We start from the raw sequence: 19,262 nt of genomic DNA on the forward strand, positions 1-19,262 counted from the left end.
TAACTTCTCAATTTCACTGCTTGCTAACGTTCTCTTCTTCTGGTGCTGTTTTTCAGGGCCCTTCTATGAAGAGCCCACTGGTTCTTGGTGAAGTTCACGATGGTCTTTACATTTTCAAATCAGCACCTATCCAGTCCAGCTTGGTTCCAGACTCATCTTGTCCAGTTTCAGCTAGTAGTTCTTTGTCTAAGTCTGTTTGTCATTTTCCTTCTAGTGGTTTAGGCGTTTCTGTTTCCTCTACTTTTAACAATGACGATGTAAGCCTATGGCATCAAAGATTAGGGCATTTGCCTCTTTCTAATATGAAGAATGTTTTCAATTCCCCTATTACTTTTTCATTGCCTACTTTACCTTTTCCGTGTGATGTTTGTGCCCAAGCTAGACAATCTAAATTGCCTTTTACTTCTAGCACTATTTCCACTAATGCAATTTTTGACTTGATTCATGTGGATACTTGGAGTCCCTACAAAGTTCCTACCCATGATGGCTTTCGATACTTTCTCACCATTGTGGATGATTATAGTAGGGGAACTTGGCCCTATTTACTTAAAACCAAGAGTAACGCTTTCTATGTTCTCAAACAATTTCAACTCTTGTTGAAAGACAATTTCAGAAGAAAGTTAAAATTATCAGATCTAATAATGCCAAAGAACTAGGCTCTAGTTTATCCAATTCTGATTTCCTCTCTTCTCATGGAATAATTCACCAAACAACATGTGTCTACACACCACAACAAAATGGAGTTGTAGAACGAAAGCATCGACACCTTTTGGAAACTTGTCGGGCTTTACTTTTTCAGTCTCATTTTCCTTTATCTTATTGGGGGGGGGGGGATGTCTTTTAACAACCACTTATTTAATCAACCGATTTCCTTCAAGGGTCCTCACTTTCAAGTCACCCTATGAGATACTTTTTCAGTCACCACCTTCCTATCATCTTCTTAAATCATTTGGTTGTCTTTGTTATGGTAGTACCTTACCTCATTCCAGATCCAAACTTGACCCTAAAGCTTCCAAATGTGTCTTCATTGGCTATCTTTTCAATAAAAAAGGGTACAAGCTTTTAGATCTTACTACTAAAAGAATTTTTATCTCCAAGGATGTCATGTTTCATGAATCATTTTTTCCTTTCTCTCCTTCGTTTTCTTCTATCTCTTCATCCTCTCCTGTTCCTTCTCCTCCTCCTCTACATCTAGATATTCATCCCATTCAGTCAGATACACCTCCTGCTCCTCCTCATATACATCCAGATATTCATCCCATTCCGCTAGTTATACCTCATGTTCCTCCTCCCACGTCTCCTCCTTCCGCTGTTCCTCTATCCTCCTCTTCTCCTTCTCCACCTACCATCACTCTATCTCTCTCTTCTCCTCCTCCCATTCGACATTCCTCTAGGACTTCTCATCCTCTTATTCGTCTTGCCGATTATATATGTAATTCTGTCTCTTTCACTAATGTTACTTCTAGTTGTTTTGCAGCTCCTCTCACTCCTTCTATTCTTTCTTTTTCTGCCTTATCTCCCTCCAATCAATCTTTTTAAAACTTTGTTGCTCATATTCCCGAACCCACTTCTTTTTCAACTGCTTCTTTACACCCTTGTTGGCAGGATGTTATGGCAAAGGAATTTGAAGCTTTGCAACTCAATCACACTTGGGATTTGGTTCCTTTACCACTCGGAAAACGAGCATTACCTTCTAAATGAGTTTATAAAGTAAAATATAAAGCAAATGGTTCTATTGAAAAGTATAAGGCTCGTCTAGTGATTCGGGGTGATGTTCAGAGGGCTGGCATTGATTATACAGAGACTTTTTCTCCTGTGGTCAAGATGACTACTGTGAGATGTCTACTAGCTGTTGCTATTAAAAAGGGTTGGGATTTGTTCCAATTGGACGTCAACAATGCTTTCCTCCATGGTAATTTACAAGAGGAAGTCTATATGAGAATCCCTGCTGGTTTACAGATTTCTGGTTCTAATCTAGTTTGTAAACTCAATAAGTCTCTTTATGGGTTAAAACAGGCCTCTCGTCAATGGTATGCCAGGCTCACTACCGCCCTTCAATTCAAAGGTTATCATCATTCTTTGAATGATTATTCATTATTCTTCAAACCGACATCTATTGGTATTTGCATCCTCGCTGTTTATGTCGATGACATTTTAGTTACTGGGGATGATCTGGATGAAATATCTTCCTTAAAGTCTTTTCTTCATTTCGAGTTTCAGATCAAAGATTTAGGCCTTGCTCATTATTTTCTTGGTTTGGAATTGATCAGAGAGGAACAGGGGTTGATTGTGACTCAGAGACAATTCACCACTAATCTCATTTCTGAGTTTGATTGTCTTGACAAGAAACCTGTTGTTTCTCCTTTGGAGCCTTCCACCAAGCTTCGTGCCTATGTTGGTGATATTCTTCCTGATCCGCTTATTTATCGAAGACTTGTCGGCAAGCTCAATTGGCACCAATAATAGATGTTTTTTGGCTCAATGAAGAATGAAAAAATATCACATTCGGTAGTTAATAATGAGATGGATGATATACAAGGTTTAGACAATATTCTTCCTTTGAGCTAGTATTTAGGGTGTGAGTTAGGTTCAACACCTAATTTACATGGTATTAAAATAGAACTCATATCTCCTAATGTTGGGACCCCAAATTAAAAATTATATTGCTCAAGCTTCATATATCCAGCCCAGGCATGAGGTGGGGTGGAGTGTTGAAGAATGAAAAAGTCTCAGATAGTTAGTTAATGCAATAAATAATATCTCATATATATGTATAAGGTCTGGACAATTCTCTTTTTTTATCTAACTTTTGAAGTGTACGAGTTAGATCCGAGATCTAATTTAGAGCAATGAAAATATCATTTTTGGTAGAGTGGCTGATGAATTTTGCTTTAGTAGGCTTATCACGTCTTGGTGGATTATGTCACATATTTATATCTGTATGTATAATGAAATTTATTGCAAATTTAAAATGTTAATGACATGTTAAGTATAAGTGGCTGATGCTAATATGCTTTTAAATTTACGGATTACGCTTCACAAAAAAGTGTGAAGACCAGCCTAATCCATTTATCATGGAATTAGTCTTCTTGATAATTATTCTGACATATTAATGTATACATTTCCATATTTGCAAATTGCACCTTATCAACTTGATTTTAATCAATTTTTTTCTTCAAAATCATCGCTATCAACGATCATATATGGAAATCAGAAATTGCTATATATCAACTCCCTCCATTCATGTTCCTCTTAATGTAACAATATTTCCTTATTAGTCCGTCTGAAAGAAGTGTATATTTTAATTTTTGAGAATAATTTAATTTTAAATTTTTTATATCAAGCATGTTTAAGACTACAATAGTTTCACAAATCAACAATTTTTTTGTTAAATCTCAAATAGTGCATCATATAAATTGAAATGAATGAACTATTAAATTCAAGTTAAATTTGAGGGGCGAAAGATACAATTGTTATAGTGATATTTAATGTTGAAATATATTTTTTTAGCAGCAATATTTATTTCTGCAAAAACATTTTGCGGCAGTTGAGTTAGTATCATTGCATTCAAAGTCGTTGAAGCCTTTAGCGGCATTTATATAAAATATTGATCATAAAATACTCATATTTTATTATTACCACTAAATATGATATAACTATAATTATAAATCATTTATTTGTTATATATAGTGGCATGGAATAATTAAATAGTGTGTCCAAATTAATATTCGCAATAGAAATATTTTCTAGTAATGCCTAAATTTGTGTATAATAGTATTGTCTTTTGAACTTCTTTTTTCCTTTAAATTGGATAAGATTTATTCCATTCCCTTTAAAATAAAAAAGGGAAAATGGTGGGAGACAATAAAACGACGAACCTTTACGAAAGAGTACTTTTTTTTTTTTTAATCGTATGTACAAAGCTTTTCTTATTTCACTTCTATGTTTTCTTTATCGTTTTCTTCTTCTATTACTTAACATATTCTCGAGTTGAATGCCTTTTGAAAACACTCTCTATCTTCATAAAATAATGATAAAAGCTGGGTATAATTTATCATTTTCAAATCTACTTGATAAAACTTCGAATTGAATTATGTACATTCTCAATTATTGAACAAAACACTATAAATTATATTTTGGTTATAAAATTAGAGTAAACAAGAAACAATACAAAAAAATGAGAGGTCTTGGATTTGATTCTCTCTGAATATTGAGTTGCTTTTTTAAGGAGCACTTTAAAGACTTTTTGGTGCAAATTCGAATTTAGTCGAGTACAGTGTAGATATCTGATACTGGATGGAGACAAGAAAAAAAAGGCAATAGAAATAGAAAAAAATGAGCTTTTTTTTTCTTTTTATTCAAGTGGGTATAATATAAACTCATATGTTTGTATTTATAGTACTGTTACATAAAGACATTCATACAAAAGATAGTCATAAATATGATGTATTAACCAAGAATGTTGAAAAGGTTACGAAAGTGTGAGAGATTATTACAAAGATTATGAAGGTGGAGAAGTAATTAATTACGTAATAATGGAAATTATCGTATACCTTAAAGTAATGGACATCCATTAATATAATAATATAATTAACAAGATTTTGTTATTTTGGGGGTTCTCTCTTTTCTTGTACAGGTTGCAACTTGCGACAAGAACAATTGGAAATTGTCACGGAACACTACGTAACAGGCAATTCTATTATCTATAATAGTAATAAAGTTGGTTCCGTCTATCAGTGGCAAAGCTAGAAATTTTACGATATTCAAAATTTTAATGTATATCTCTAAATAATTTATTTTTTATTTATATACACAATATTATTTTCTACTAGCACAAATCAAAATATAATTTTTCGACAAAAAATATCCAATTATCACTCCTTGGACCAATATAGCTATGCCACTACCGTCGACCACAAAATAGCTTTTATTACTCGTGGTGTTATAATGTTATTCTATACGTTTGAAACAAAAAAAATAAATTATTATTATACATATGACATATCGCTTGCTTGATTTTTATTCTTTGTAAAAAGGTTACATAAATTATTTAGACTTCATTCAATAATAAAATAGTTGATCATTTCATGTACTTTTTGAGGGATATATGGGAAAGAAGTATTAATCTCAAATAGTTTTATATTATTGTTCAGAATGTAGTTATTAATTACACCACCAAGAATAATGGTGATGGGTTGATTTATGCTGTGATATGAAAAGCTAAGTAGTGAGTTAACACGGTTATAATTAGTTAAGGGTAAACTAGTTTCCATCAGTTAGTTATAACAACCTTCAGAATGTTAGTTAAAAGAAGGTTAGTTACTAACAGATAATGTGATGTATAAATAGTCCTTCTAGCATTGTAATCTATTGTTTTTTTTTTATCAATAATAGAGTCTTCTTCTTCCCTAGATATTTTCTCTCTAATTTCTATATTCCTCTTTTACGATCATGGTATCAGAGCAAGGCCCGTCTCACCCGAAGTTGGGACCTCCAAAATCAAAATTGTCCACGAACCAGATGCTAAGCACCGGGCGTGAGGTGGGGTGTTAAAGAATGACAAAAGGCCCACATCGGTGGTTAATGAGATGGGTGGACTCCTTATAAGGTTTGGGCAATCCTCCTCCCTTTGAGCTAGCTTTTGAGGTGTGACTTAGGCCCAAGACCTAATTTAACATGGTATCAGAGCTCTCTTACCAATAGCTACTGGTGAAAACGAGTTGGATCTAGAATCAAAGGATCATTGTAGATCCATTGATTCATTGTTGCTGATTTCTTTCAACGGTAGATTACAGTTTGAAATTTGCATTTTTTTGCTTCCGCGAAAAGAGATTCATCAAAGCAGTTCCAGTCAGGTGTTGAATCAGAGTTTGATCAATGGCTCCTGATAATGTAGCAGTGGATCTGGCTCAGAATCTCAATATTAGTCAAAATGTTGGTACATCTGCTCATAACAATGGCAGTTCTTCTTCAAATCAAGGTATCGACTATAATCACCCTCTGTTTTTGAGTCCTACTTATATCAGTGGGATCAACGTGATTTCTTTTCAATTGCTTGGTATTAAAAATTATATGTTGTGAAGTAGATCGATTCAACTAGCTTTGTTAAGAAGAAACAAGTTAGGGCTGATTGATGAGAGTTGCAAGAGAGAAGTATATGGTGAGGAACTATGGGGACATTGGTAAAGTGTTAATGTTATAGTGTTATCCTGACTAATGAATTCTGTTTCTAAAAGCTTGTTGAGTGGTAGTGTTTTTGCTTCAAGTGTTTTAAATGTGTGGAATGACCTGAAGGAAAGACTCGATAGAGTGGATGGATCTAGGACATACAGTTTGCACAAATATATAGTTTCATTACAACAGGGTACTGCTTCTGTATCTGTGTATTCACAAGACTTAAGACTTTATGGGATGAGTTTGAGGTGTTGGTACCATCTCCTTGTTGTAATTGTGAAAAATCGAAAGGTTTTGTGGAACATATGAATAGACAGAAATTATATCAATTCTTAATGGGATTGAATGAATCATATAACCAGGCTAGGAGCCAAATTCTTATGATGAATCCTTTACCATCCATTAATCATGAATATGCTATGATTATGGGAGATGAGAGTCAAAAAGCAGTAGTTCATACATCCAGTAGTAGTTTGGGACTGAGTGCTATGAATATGGAATCTTTTGCCTTATATTACAAAGTTCGTAGTAGCTCAGGGGTGAGTCAAAGGTTCAAGAAGAACTCTCTGCTAGTTTGTGATTTCTGCAACTATAAAGGACACATCAATGAGTTTTGTTACAAAATTGTAGGATATCCACCTGACTTTAAGTCTAAAAAGAAGAGTCAGGGAAGTGAATCTGGACAGTACAGTCAACCTTCAGTAGCTCAGGCTCATTTCTCTTATGGTTCCAACACAAATGTACAGGTTCCTGAGTGGGGAAAGAAAGTTGAAAATTCTCCTTATCATAACTTTGGTGGTGAATCTATAGCTGAGAATACTAAAGCTAATATGCAGTTAAGTCAATCTGAGAAAGATGGCAAGCAACTACTTCAGGGTGCACGTTCACAAAGGATAAGTATGATCACATTCTCATAATGTTTAAGCAGCAAAAACAAGAACAAGCTATACCTGATTGCAGTGCAGTGAATACTGCAGGTAAAGCATTTTTTGTCTCTGCAAATAATAAGGTGTGGATTATAGATACGGGTGCTACAAATCATATGGTGTCTAACTTGGAAATGTTGTCCAAGAATTCTGTGACAAAACTTTATACTCTTAAAATTGTTTATCTTCCAAATGGTGATACTACTAAAGTGACTCATGTGGGTACTTGTGATGTGTCAGCTAACAGTGTCATTACAAATGTGTTTCACCTGCCAAACTTTCAACATAATTTGTTGTCTGTAAGTAAAATCACAAAGGAATTAGGATGCTCAGTTACCTTCTTTCCTCATTTTTGTGTTTTTCAGGAACTTTACACTGAAAAGGTGAAGGAGGTTGGTAAAGAAGAAGGAGGATTGTATTTGTTGTTAAGCCAGTTGACACATGGAACTGAAAGTGAAGTGAAGAAGTCTGTTTGGGCTGTTCCTAGAGTGCTCTCCAGTATAGAATTGTGGCATCAAAGATTAGGGCATGTGTTTTCTATAGTACTTGCTAGAATGTTTGATATGAATAAAGACAGTATGTGTAAGGTTTGTAAATGCACGGTTTGTCCTTGTGCTAAGAAGACAAGATTACATTTTCCTTCAAGTAGTATTAAAAGTAATGTTTGTTTTGACTTGATACATGTTGATGTATGGGATCCTTATAACACACCTACCTTTGGTGGTAGCAAGTACTTTCTCACAATAGTGGATGATTTTTCAAGAAAGACCTAGATTTTTCTACTCAAACTTAAGTCTGATGTGTATGTGTCTCTTAAGTTGTTCTTGCAATATGTTAAGACTCAGTTTGGTAAGACTGTTAAAATGGTAAGGTCTGACATTGGAACTGAATTTCTTAACTCAGTATGCAATACAATGTTTAAAGATTTGGGAATTATACATCAGAGATCTTGCCCCTATACCCCTCAGCAAATTAGTGTTGCTGAAAGGAAACATAGGCATATACGTGATGTTACAAGAGCACTCAGGTTTGAGGCTAAAATTCCTTTGACATTTTGGGGGCATTGTGTTCTGGCAGCAGTATATCTGATCAATAAATTACCAAGTAGTGTGATAGATCACAGACTCCTTATAAGAGATTGTATGGGTGCTCACCAGGTCTGTCTCATTTAAGAACAATAGGTTGCTTGTGCTTTGCTAAAAATCTATGTGAACATGATAAACTGATGTCCAGGTCAAGATCAACTGTTCATATGAGATATTCAGAAGTTCAGAAGGGGTATGTACTATTTGAAATAACCAATAGGTCCTTCTTTGTCAGTCGATATGTTATTTTTAGGGAAGATGTCTTTCCCTTTGCCTAGGAGAAGGAGAATAGCCTGAACACTCACATTGTGTTTGAGGACACTGTCCAAGGATTATGTGTGCTGTATGAAGATTTTAATCAGTTCTCTCATATGCCTGAAGTAGAACAGGTACAAAATGGAAGTGCTCAGGTTATTGATACCACTGTGTGTGACTCAACACAGGATGTTGTCCAAGCACCTACTAGAAGGTCCACTAGAACTACACATACTCCTAAATGGATGAGAGATTTTGTCTCATTGAATATCAGTAAGGATGTGCAATATCCATTATGCAACTACATGAGCTATGATCACTTGTCTCCTTCTTATAAATGTTATATTGATGCTACTTCAACTGTCCAAGAACATGTGTCCTATGCAGACACTATTAAAGACAAAAGGTGGGTAGAGGCCATGCAGATTGGGATTCATGCTCTGGAGACCAATAACACTTGGGTACTCACTGACTTGCCAATAGAAAAGAAACCTATAGGTTACAGGTGGATATACAAAGTAAAGTACCAATCTACTGGTGAAATAGAGAGGTTCAAAGGAAGATTGGTTGCTAAGGGCTACAGTCAGCAAGAGGGAATAGACTATCAAGAAACTTTTTCCCCTGTTGTTAAGATGGTCACTGTGAGAACCATAGTGGCTCTGGCTGCCTCTAGACAATGGCACATTCATCAGATAGATGTCTTTAATGCCTTTTTACATGGTGATTTAGAAGATGAAATTTACATGCAGTTACCTCAAGGTTTTGTTAGTCAAGGGGAGAAGGTGTACAGACTGACAAAGTTTCTTTACGGACTCAAACAGGCTCCAAGAAAATGAACCATAAGCTAACAAAATCTCTCATCAAACTCAGTTTTAAACAGAGTCCACATGACTACTCTTTGTTCATTAATAGATCATAATAACTGGCAGCAGTCTGAAGATGATTGAAGAGACAAAGAAATCATTACAACAAGCATTTAAGATGAAGGATCTAGGGGAATTGAAGTATTTCTTAGGAATTGAATTTATCATGTCAGCTGATGTCATACTTATGCATCAGAGGAAATATCCCCTGAAACTTATAACTGAAGTTGGTCTTTCAGCAGTAAGGCCTGCTGGAACTCCCATTGACATTAATGTCAAACTAACATCTAAGTTGTATGATGATCATATACATAAAGGACAGGAGGAAGATCCCTTAGTAGATGTAACAATGTATCATATGTTGATAGGGAAATTATTGTACCTCAACATGACCAGGCCTGATATATCCTTCAGCACTCAGACCCTACGTCAATTCTTGCAACAACCATAGAAGTCACATATGGATGTTGCACTACGAGTGGTGAAATATCTAAAAAGACAACCTGGACAGGGAGTATTATTAGCCAGTTCCTCTGATCAAAAAGTTACTGCATTTTGTAATGCAGATTGGGCATCTTGTCCACTTACCAGGAAGTCTGTAACTGGATAGATGATCAAAGTAGGGAGTTCTCTTGTGTAATGGAAAGCTAAGAAGCAAACCACAGTTCCAAAAAGTTCAGCAGAAGTTGAATACAAAAGTCTTGCATCTATGTGTCTGAACTAGTCTGGCTGCTTGGATTATTAAAAGAAGTAGGTGCTGAAATACAATTACCAGTTCAGATATATTGTGATAGTAAAGCAGCAATACAAATTGCTGCAAATCCAGTGTATCACGAGAGGATCAAACACATTGAGATCGATTGTCACTTTATAAGAGAAAGGTTGCAACATGGGCTAATCAAAGTCAATTACATACCTACCAAAGAACATCCTGCTGATATAATGACTAAAGGACTATCCAGACTGCAGTATGAACATCTTATATCCAAGCTAGGAATGCTAAACATTTTTGCACTACCTAGCTTGAAGGGGAGTGTAGTGATATGAAAAGCTAAGTAGTGAGTTAACACGGTTATAGTTAGTTAAGGGTAAACTAGTCATTTCCATCAGTTAGTTATAACAACCTTCAGAATGTTAGTTAAAAGAAGGTTAGTTACTAACAGATAATGTGATGTATAAATAGTCCTTCTATCATTGTAATCTATAGTTTTTTTTTATCAATAATAGAATCTTCTTCTTCCTTAGATATTTTCTCTCTAAGCTCTAGATTCTTCTTTTACGATCAATTTCATTCTTTAAGCAGAGGTTATGGATTCTTGAGAATAGAATTTTTTTGATGAAAAATGATTTTCTTTTCGATAATTTTTATATGGTATGAATTTAGATTAATCAAACTTGGGAAGACGCATTAGTTGAAGGAAGCACAATGCATTACATTGAACTAATTTTGTACTGTACATCTAACTGCGGGCCTAATTTTCATTACTTTAATTGGCTATAAAATTTTCACAATTCTTTTTTTTCTCTATTAGGGTTTTTATACAAGAAACAGATCGAAGGAATATATTTCATTTACCTTTTTTAGGGTGGATCCGACTTTGTGTTCATTACCTAATAATAAAATAATATGTATTTGATGTGATTTGCATGCATCTGAGATGTTAGATACATAGGAGAGTGGCGAGCAAGATGAGAGGGAGACGAGCGAGATTTGTTATGTATCTCAGATACATGCAAATCCACTTGGATACAATGTATTTAGAATACATTACACCTAATTTTGATCTCATGTATCCTGAGATACATGTATCTGGACGCACCAAAATCTGATAAAATTTGTAATATTGCAGACTAAAGTATCAAGTAATTAGCTTCTAAGCTAATGAAATTTATGTAAGCTAACCTGAGAAATATGTAGTTAACACACACTATTAGGTACATTTTCACGGTAAAAATCTACTTAAGTACTATTTGCAATTAAAATTTTAAAACAAATGAGAACTCGGAAATAGAATATCAAATACAGGAGGAAGTAATATTTTATATATATATATATATATATATATATATATATATATATAAGTACTATTTGCAATTAAAATTTTAAAACAAATGAGAACTCGGAAATAGAATATCAAATACAGGACGAAGTAATATTTATATATATATATATATATAACGTATAAACCATACATGATATCGTGATTAGTAGTATTCCAAATAAATTTGGAAATCATGTAACTCCTAGTTACTTTGTAAATATGGATCACTAAATCACAAAATAGTACATTACATACAATTGGACCATGAACATGTAGATATAGAGTTAAGGCCCAGTTTTTAAAGAAAACCTTGCAGAAAAGGGCACTCAATTATAAGGATTAGTTTAATAGCACCCTCCAAAGTATTAATGTCTTCCCACTTTTAAACTTGAGAGTTAATTTGGGAATCTTCAAGATTTTTAGCATCTTTACCCTCTCCATTTTCACTGTCCAAGGATGAAATATTAACTGGATAAACTTCGCAATTGACTTTTGTGGGCTGCTCTTGATCCACCTTTACCACGGTGGGTAATTCTTTTTCTGTTGCGACGTTGTTTGACTTAGAATTTCTGTATATTCCATATAATATCATTTGGAGCACTCCAAGTATCATTCCCGATATATTTGGTACCTGATTTTTTATTATGTGCCGGAAGAACAACAATTAGAAGAAAAACCAAACATTAGTCACATGAATTTATGGGGCACAAATTATGTTAAGCCAATTTAACTTATAATCCTATTAGGTTATATATCTAAATAATAATTATATGCATGTAATTGTTTATCCTAGATGACATTTAGTGTGTTTATGCGACATTTTTCACAGATTGAGAGTCAATTTGACTAATCTTCGTGTTAATTTGGATCAACTCAACATTTTAAAAATTAAACTTAGATTTTTTAAAAGTAACACAAAAAGTACTAAGACAAGTATCAATCTTTCTCATTACAGTTCAATGAAAACATATATTTTTAAATGACGATTAAAGCTCAAATAGTTTGAATCTCAAAAAATAAAAAGTGTCACATAAATTATTATCAAGGGAGTATATATTTACCGCGACATAGACGTCCTTCAAAAGCAAACCATACAAAAACCACATTACAGCACTAACTGTAAGAGCTAATGACAAGTTAAATGGCATGAATTCCACACTTTTGGTCCTTATTACACGTCCCTGCAATTTTACAAAAGAAAAAAAAACAGAATTAAATGGCGTTTATAATTAGAGAACTGTCAAGGGACTAAATAACTAAGTTATCATAATTTAAAATTTAAAGAACGCCGTAAGCCCCTAACTATAAAAGCATCAAAAGAATCATGACTTTTGAACTTTCACCTTATTAGTGAACGTTGGATTAACCTACCCTATTTTCCGTAAAACGAAAAAATAATATATATATATATATATTCAAAGTGAATTACCATAATGCTTAGAGGAGCAACAAATACACTGATAGAAAAAGCCATGCAAATCCATCCAATAACTTCAGTTCTTTTTGTTCCTTGGCATAAAATTTGTGTGACGAAAAGAATCAATCCAAAGACACCAAAATTCAACAGTAGGACAAGTCCTAGTGTTTTCATCTGCAAGACAATTTCAAATTTCATAAATCACAAAATCGCGTTACAATTAAATAGGCACACATATATGAAATTTTTATGTATATATACCCTTGCTTTTTTTGTAGCGTAAGTAAAATAAATCGCGACGTAAATGGTCTCAGCAATGCAGCCAAAAGAGTTGATGGTGATGAGAAGTGTAACATTGGTTTTAACCATTGCATAGTAAATCCAAAGCATTGCACTAAATAATCCAACAACATATGGTAATGAATGGAACCCTTCTGATGATTTCTTCTTAACGATCCTGTAAAATGTTGGCCTGCAAAATCATGATATGTTAAAATAAAAATAAAAAATCTATATGTGTAATTATTTTTGGAGAAATAACTTACACTGGGGCAATAAACACCATGAAGGAAACTAAGTTACCTGCAACATTGTCACAAATGGAAAAGACATATTAATTACTTCTCCTATATATATTTCTCAAACAAAAAAAATTATTCTATTTTAATGCATGTAATTATAATTTTATCTATTTTGAGGTGTTAATTTCTTAGTAAGAATTAGTTTAGATATACTTCCTTGATCCAACTAGATTGTTATTTGTAAGAGCATATTAATAGAAACAAAATAGAACCAACTTGCTTGAAAAGAGTAATTCTATAGCTAAACAGTAAAATTGGTTGCTGATTCTATGCTACAAGTGAAGTTAATAACTAATAAACAAGGCATGCACATGAAAATATGATTGAAAGTTTACCCAAAATGCCAAAGGTGAAGACCAAAGGATGAGTATGAGAGACACTAGTCATTTTTTCTTTTCTTTCTTCTCTTCTCTAAGAAAGAATTAGAATTAAAATTAAGAGTAAAATGTAAAGGCTAATTAGTGTTTGTTGATGATAAACAAGGATGATGGTCACATATTTATAGTACATGAAGAAGATTTGTTACTTAAGCACGACAAAATGCTGACACTATATATTAGTCCCCACTAACTAGAAAAAAATATAATTAAACTAGCTGGAAAACTCCCATCTCCTCCGCAACTCTAGCAAAACTAAATATTAAAAATTCGTTTAAGCACCGTCAATAAACAGTTTTCACACCATTAGACAGTAATAGTTAGGTAATAACAATATTTAAAATTCTATATTTTAAGATAGATATTTTTGGGTGATAGTACATGCAAATTTAAACTCTTTCATCAACTTCAAAAATAAATATTCATTTTTAATATATCAAAAAAAGATAATTATGTTTTTTTAGTTTCTCAAATCGTTTATTAATAAATATTCATTTTTAATATATCAAAAAAAGATAATAATATTTTTTTTATTTCTCAAATCATTTATCAAGACCTGAGACTTAAGTTCTACGCTTTGATCAGTAAACAATACTTCTTTTGTTTTCTTTTATTTGTCACATTTTGCTTCACGAGAGTCAATTTAACTAATCTTCTAAAAGTAAAATTGAATTAGATAAATTCAATATTGCAAATTTAAAATTTAGATATTTAAAAATTATATAAAAAATTTCATAGCAATATAATAAAATAATACATCTTAAAATATTGATCAAAATTCATACCATTTAACTTTTTAAAAAACAAAACGAACCACGACAAGTAACAGGGCAGAGGCGGAACGGGGGGGGGGGGGGGGGGTTGTAAATCGGGTCATTAATTAGGTAATTATAAATTAAAAAATAATGAAGATAATTGATAATTTAATAAAAAGTACAAAAAAATTATTATTACGGTTTAAATTTAATAATAAATAATAATATAAAACATCTTTTAAGATAACGATGCATGTAACTTAATTCGAAAAAGGAATGGGACATAGCATTTCATGGCCGTCTATTTTTGGACTGAACTTTTAGTCCATTGTATTTTCACCAGAAGCTTACAGTTACATAGGAGATCTAATAACGGAAAGAGAAAAAGAAGTGGTAAATACTTACTCGATATTTACGTTAAATCAATTTAAATTATTAAAATTGAATAATTAATTAAATAAATAAAATACACATTAACTAGTTATAATAAAATAATAGTTATGTATATTCTAATATATATATCATATATATATCTGATATGTTGATTTAACGTAAATACTTGATACGAATAAATTTTTACTGAAAAAGTAAAGCCATAGATCTTGGTTGTTAGATAAAAGTGTTTAATTAGACCTAGGAACTTTTTAAAAATTGGTGCTTTTAACCCAATATCTAAGCTAACCTAGTCAGCTTAACATCCCTTTGATAGAAACTATGCTGGATGGCAGCACTTCATAACCTTGTGTTTCCAAGAACAAAATGACAAAAACATCCCTTAATGATGGGATTAATTAATTAATTAATTAAACAATTACTTAAACATAATTCTAAGTAACTTTGATCTTTTAATTTCGTTGAAAATAATGGTCATTTTTTATTTTGTCAAATAGACTTTCTGTTGAAAATGGTCAATTGTCACGTACTTGATGGCAATATAATTTGTTCAATTAGCAAAATAATTATGTTAAGTATGGAAAATTAGCTAGTCAAACAAATGAAATAAATGTGTTAGCTATAGACACCACAAAAGAACTTGTCAAACAAGTCCAGTGTGTAACGAATGATCAAGTGATATATGGGTGGCTCATTAACGGACAAAATATTAGAATATCGTCTAATGTTCACAAAATTTTAGGCTATGATATAAAATTTTCAATTTAATCAAAAATGATTCTTAAATTATAGATCGTTGTCCAAAAAGACCTTTAAATTGTAAAAAAAGAATAAGATCATTTACTATATAAATAGCTGCCAAAAAAAAGCTCGAGAAACTTTTTGGTGATATATATTGTATTCAATGTGAGTGTGACATAATTAAAATTCTCGTGATAGTTTAACCATTTTGTTATTCATATCCAATATGGGCAGATTAGATATTTTATTTATTTTCAAGTGATTTACTTTATTAGTTAATATGTGCCTATTTACCACCCCTAAATCCTAATTGTATACTATCTTGTTACAAAATAAGTGGTCATTTAACCTTCTAGATAATACCTTGCAAAGTGCCGATTATTTAGATGCATAACATTCTTTTACGAGTGATCACACATTTTGCTCATTTCTTTGACTAGCTAGTTTTCCATGGTTGACATGAATCCCCCCCCCCCCCCCCCTTTTTTTTTCTAAGTGAATTAATTATATCAATTAAATAAGACATAATAATTTATGAATAAGATCTGAGACTTAAGTTCTACGCTTTGATCAGTAAACGATACTTCTTTTGTTTCGTTTTATTTATCACCCCTAAATCCTAATTGTATACTATCTTGTTACAAAATAAGTGATCATTTAACCTTCTAGATAATACCTTGCAAAGTGCCGATTATTTAGATGCATAACATTCTTTTAGGTGTGATCACACATTTTGCTCATTTCTTTGACTCGCTAGTTTTCCATGGTTGACATGAATTCCTTTTTTTTTTCTAAGTGAATTAATTATGTAATTCCATCAATTAAATACAACACAATAAAATACAATATAATTTTATGAATGAGATCTGAAAAAAATAGTATATACGTAATTTTATTTTTAACTATGTAAAATAAAGAAGTTGATATCGATTGATCCTCAACATTAATCCTCCTCTTTTATTCAAATAATGAGTTTGATACAGATAATATCAATGTGTTTCCCCCATTAGAACGTGACACAATTAATTCAACACGAAGTCTATTCCAATCTTGGATTAAAAGAAAAAAAAGTAACACATGCATAATAATTGCATATATACAGTACTAGTACTTATTTATTATTGACTGTCAAATTGAATGGACAGATATTATACCACCTTTTTATTTTTTATTTTTTACTCCAATAATTCAGCACTTTACGCCTATTTCATACTCTCTTTTTTTAATTGTTATTACTTTTTTTTCGAGACCCTTCAGACACATAGCAGTACTCTTTTTAAAAAAAAATTATATATATGAGTATTTATTTAACATTACTTGAATGCCCCTATAACTTGCATCTTTCATTAGCAAAAAGCACTATACAATACAATATTAATGTACCTACGATACAATATCTCTTACGGATTATTTGGTAAAGTATATTAGAAATTAAAAAATAATGTATGTATTAGTTTTCTGTATTATTAGTATTTTATTTGGAACATTTTTTTAGTCTACGTATCACTAGTTGTGCACTTTATTATGTATTGATATGTATATTACTAATATGAGTCTGGAGCCAAAAGGATAAATTTTTTCCTTCAAAAAACAAAAACGGCACATCAAAAAAAAAAATTAATCAAAAGGGAAAAATCGCTACTGCCGGAGCGATTTTCTTCTGATAAAAATTGACACCGTTCCGTTAAAAGAAATAAAAATCGATTTTCTCTAAAAAAAAATTCTTTTTTTCTTTAAAATCGCTGCTAAAACAGTGTTTTTATAAATTAAAAAAAAAAAGTAAAAATTTAAATAAATCACTGCATTTGTAGCGATTTTGATCATTTTTATTTATTTTTTTAAAAGTTAAATTGTTGCTATAGGTCAAATCAATTATTTATTATAATATAGTTATAATATAAATGCAGTGTACTTATAGATTTATTTTAATTTTTAATTTACAAAATGCTAAATTATTTTTTTACTTTTTAACTCACTTGAATGGCAGCGATTAAACTTCAAATTTCTTATTTATTCGATTAAAATGCTAATCGTTGTCAGGGCAGCGATTTATGTAAAAAAAAAATTAATTTCTAAAAGAAATCGCTGTTATAGCAGCGATTTTAAAGAGATTTTTTTTTTTTTGAGAAAATCACTGATTTTTATTTCTTTTAATGACGTCAATTTTTGTCAGAAGAAAATCGCTCCGTCAGGAGCGATTTTACCTTTTGATTTTTTTTTGATGTACCATTTTTGTTTTTTGAAGGAAAAAAATTACCCTTTTGGCTTTGAATTCTTACTAATATCATGAATATGCATGTATTAATAATACAAAGGGTTTGATGTACCGTTTAGTGTGAAGAGTATTTTACTAAAAAAACATATTTTCTAATAGAAGTTATGCAAAGTATTTTATGTTTAATACACGTAATCAAACACTGCATAAGAAAAATATTAGTATAATTAATACAAGCATTACTAATATATTCTATTCAACATTATTTTTATACACTCTATCAAACGACTCCTAAATATTTGACTATGTACTTACAATATTGTAGATAACTAGATATCAAAATTTTGTGGACTCTATGAGATGAATCCAATTTCAGCTAAGGTTCTTGGAGACTACTTTACCTTAAACCTTGGTTAATATAATGCTTATATACAGGGTAATATATTCTTTAAAAAAGACATCTCGAATATCCCATAAACTCTTGCAATATTTACAAAAAAATCAAGATATAATCGGACTCTTCTTCACAATCAAATACATCAGTAGATACACAAAGAGATCCAAATAATTCTACATTCGAGAAATATGTAATTAACGTCCTCAAATCAAGGAGAAAAATTCAGAGAGAAGAATCAAAGAAAAATATATTTATTCTCATATTATTTATTAATAAAATTATAATTTCTTTATAGTTACAATTTATTTTCTATCACTCTAAAATCGATCGTGAACACCTATATATCTCCTCAAATTAAGTGTTCCAAACGAACTTATAAACTGTCATCAGCAAAAGGGTATTGCGCTTTATCTCTATATTGCTTTTTAAATGTCACCTGTCATTACCCAATTCATAAGTTACAGACTTTGTGTTTGTGGTCGTCACATGTGGAACCACATGATCTCATCATTAAAACTCCTTGTATTTTAACACACTACTACGATAAAATAAAACATTAAAGATAGACAATTTTTTTATGAAAATAACAATAATTCCATCTATTTATAAATTAGCGACAGATTATACTAAAATTCAATTAGATAGAAGTTATTTAGTGATAAATTAGATAAATATTACTGATAAAATTCGTAGTTAATTTCATATTTTTTAAATAGTAGCATATAGAAACTCAAGAAACAAACTCTATTTCTTCTATATTTTTGTATAAAATATTAGGAGTATTTAATTTGTTGCCATAAAAGGTACTTTTGCCGAACCTTTGAACAAGTTAGGATTGATTTTTGAAATATTAGGTGTTGTCGATTGCATGAAGAAGATAATATTTATTTTACGTGGTAATCTTTCTATCAATAGAATAAGATATCAAGATTTGTTTACCCTATTAATTTTTTTTTATAGCCTTAGACAAACATAGTAAGAATTAATCAGATGGCGAATTTAAAATTTATTTTTTTTACGACTAAAATAATATAAAGATAT

General features: G+C 31.5%; 2 protein-coding genes across 2 annotated transcripts; one reads left to right on the forward strand and one right to left on the reverse strand.

Annotated features, from left to right (window-relative positions):
* The first annotated feature begins 5,877 nt into the window (after positions 1-5,877).
* On the forward strand, positions 5,878-9,754 carry LOC125814012 (uncharacterized). Its single transcript, XM_049493488.1, has 8 exons — positions 5,878-6,036; positions 6,537-7,071; positions 7,152-7,318; positions 7,466-7,687; positions 7,940-8,257; positions 8,334-8,378; positions 8,464-9,204; positions 9,353-9,754. The coding sequence occupies exons 1-8, from the start codon at positions 5,878-5,880 to the stop codon at positions 9,752-9,754; spliced, it is 2,589 nt and encodes an 862-aa protein (XP_049349445.1).
* Positions 9,755-11,727: 1,973 nt separating this feature from the next.
* On the reverse strand, positions 11,728-13,743 carry LOC125813842 (bidirectional sugar transporter SWEET14-like). The gene is made up of 6 exons (XM_049493312.1): positions 13,679-13,743; positions 13,308-13,344; positions 13,024-13,234; positions 12,775-12,936; positions 12,407-12,526; positions 11,728-11,976 (listed from the first exon to the last, which is right to left on the reverse strand). Exons 1-6 carry the CDS (start codon positions 13,728-13,730, stop codon positions 11,728-11,730), a joined length of 831 nt encoding a protein of 276 aa, XP_049349269.1. The 5' UTR covers positions 13,731-13,743.
* Positions 13,744-19,262: the final 5,519 nt, after the last annotated feature.

The sequence above is a fragment of the Solanum verrucosum genome, unplaced genomic scaffold, assembly GCF_900185275.1.
Source record: "Solanum verrucosum unplaced genomic scaffold, falcon-dt-bn FXZP01000205.1, whole genome shotgun sequence".
Classification (NCBI taxonomy): domain Eukaryota; kingdom Viridiplantae; phylum Streptophyta; class Magnoliopsida; order Solanales; family Solanaceae; genus Solanum; species Solanum verrucosum.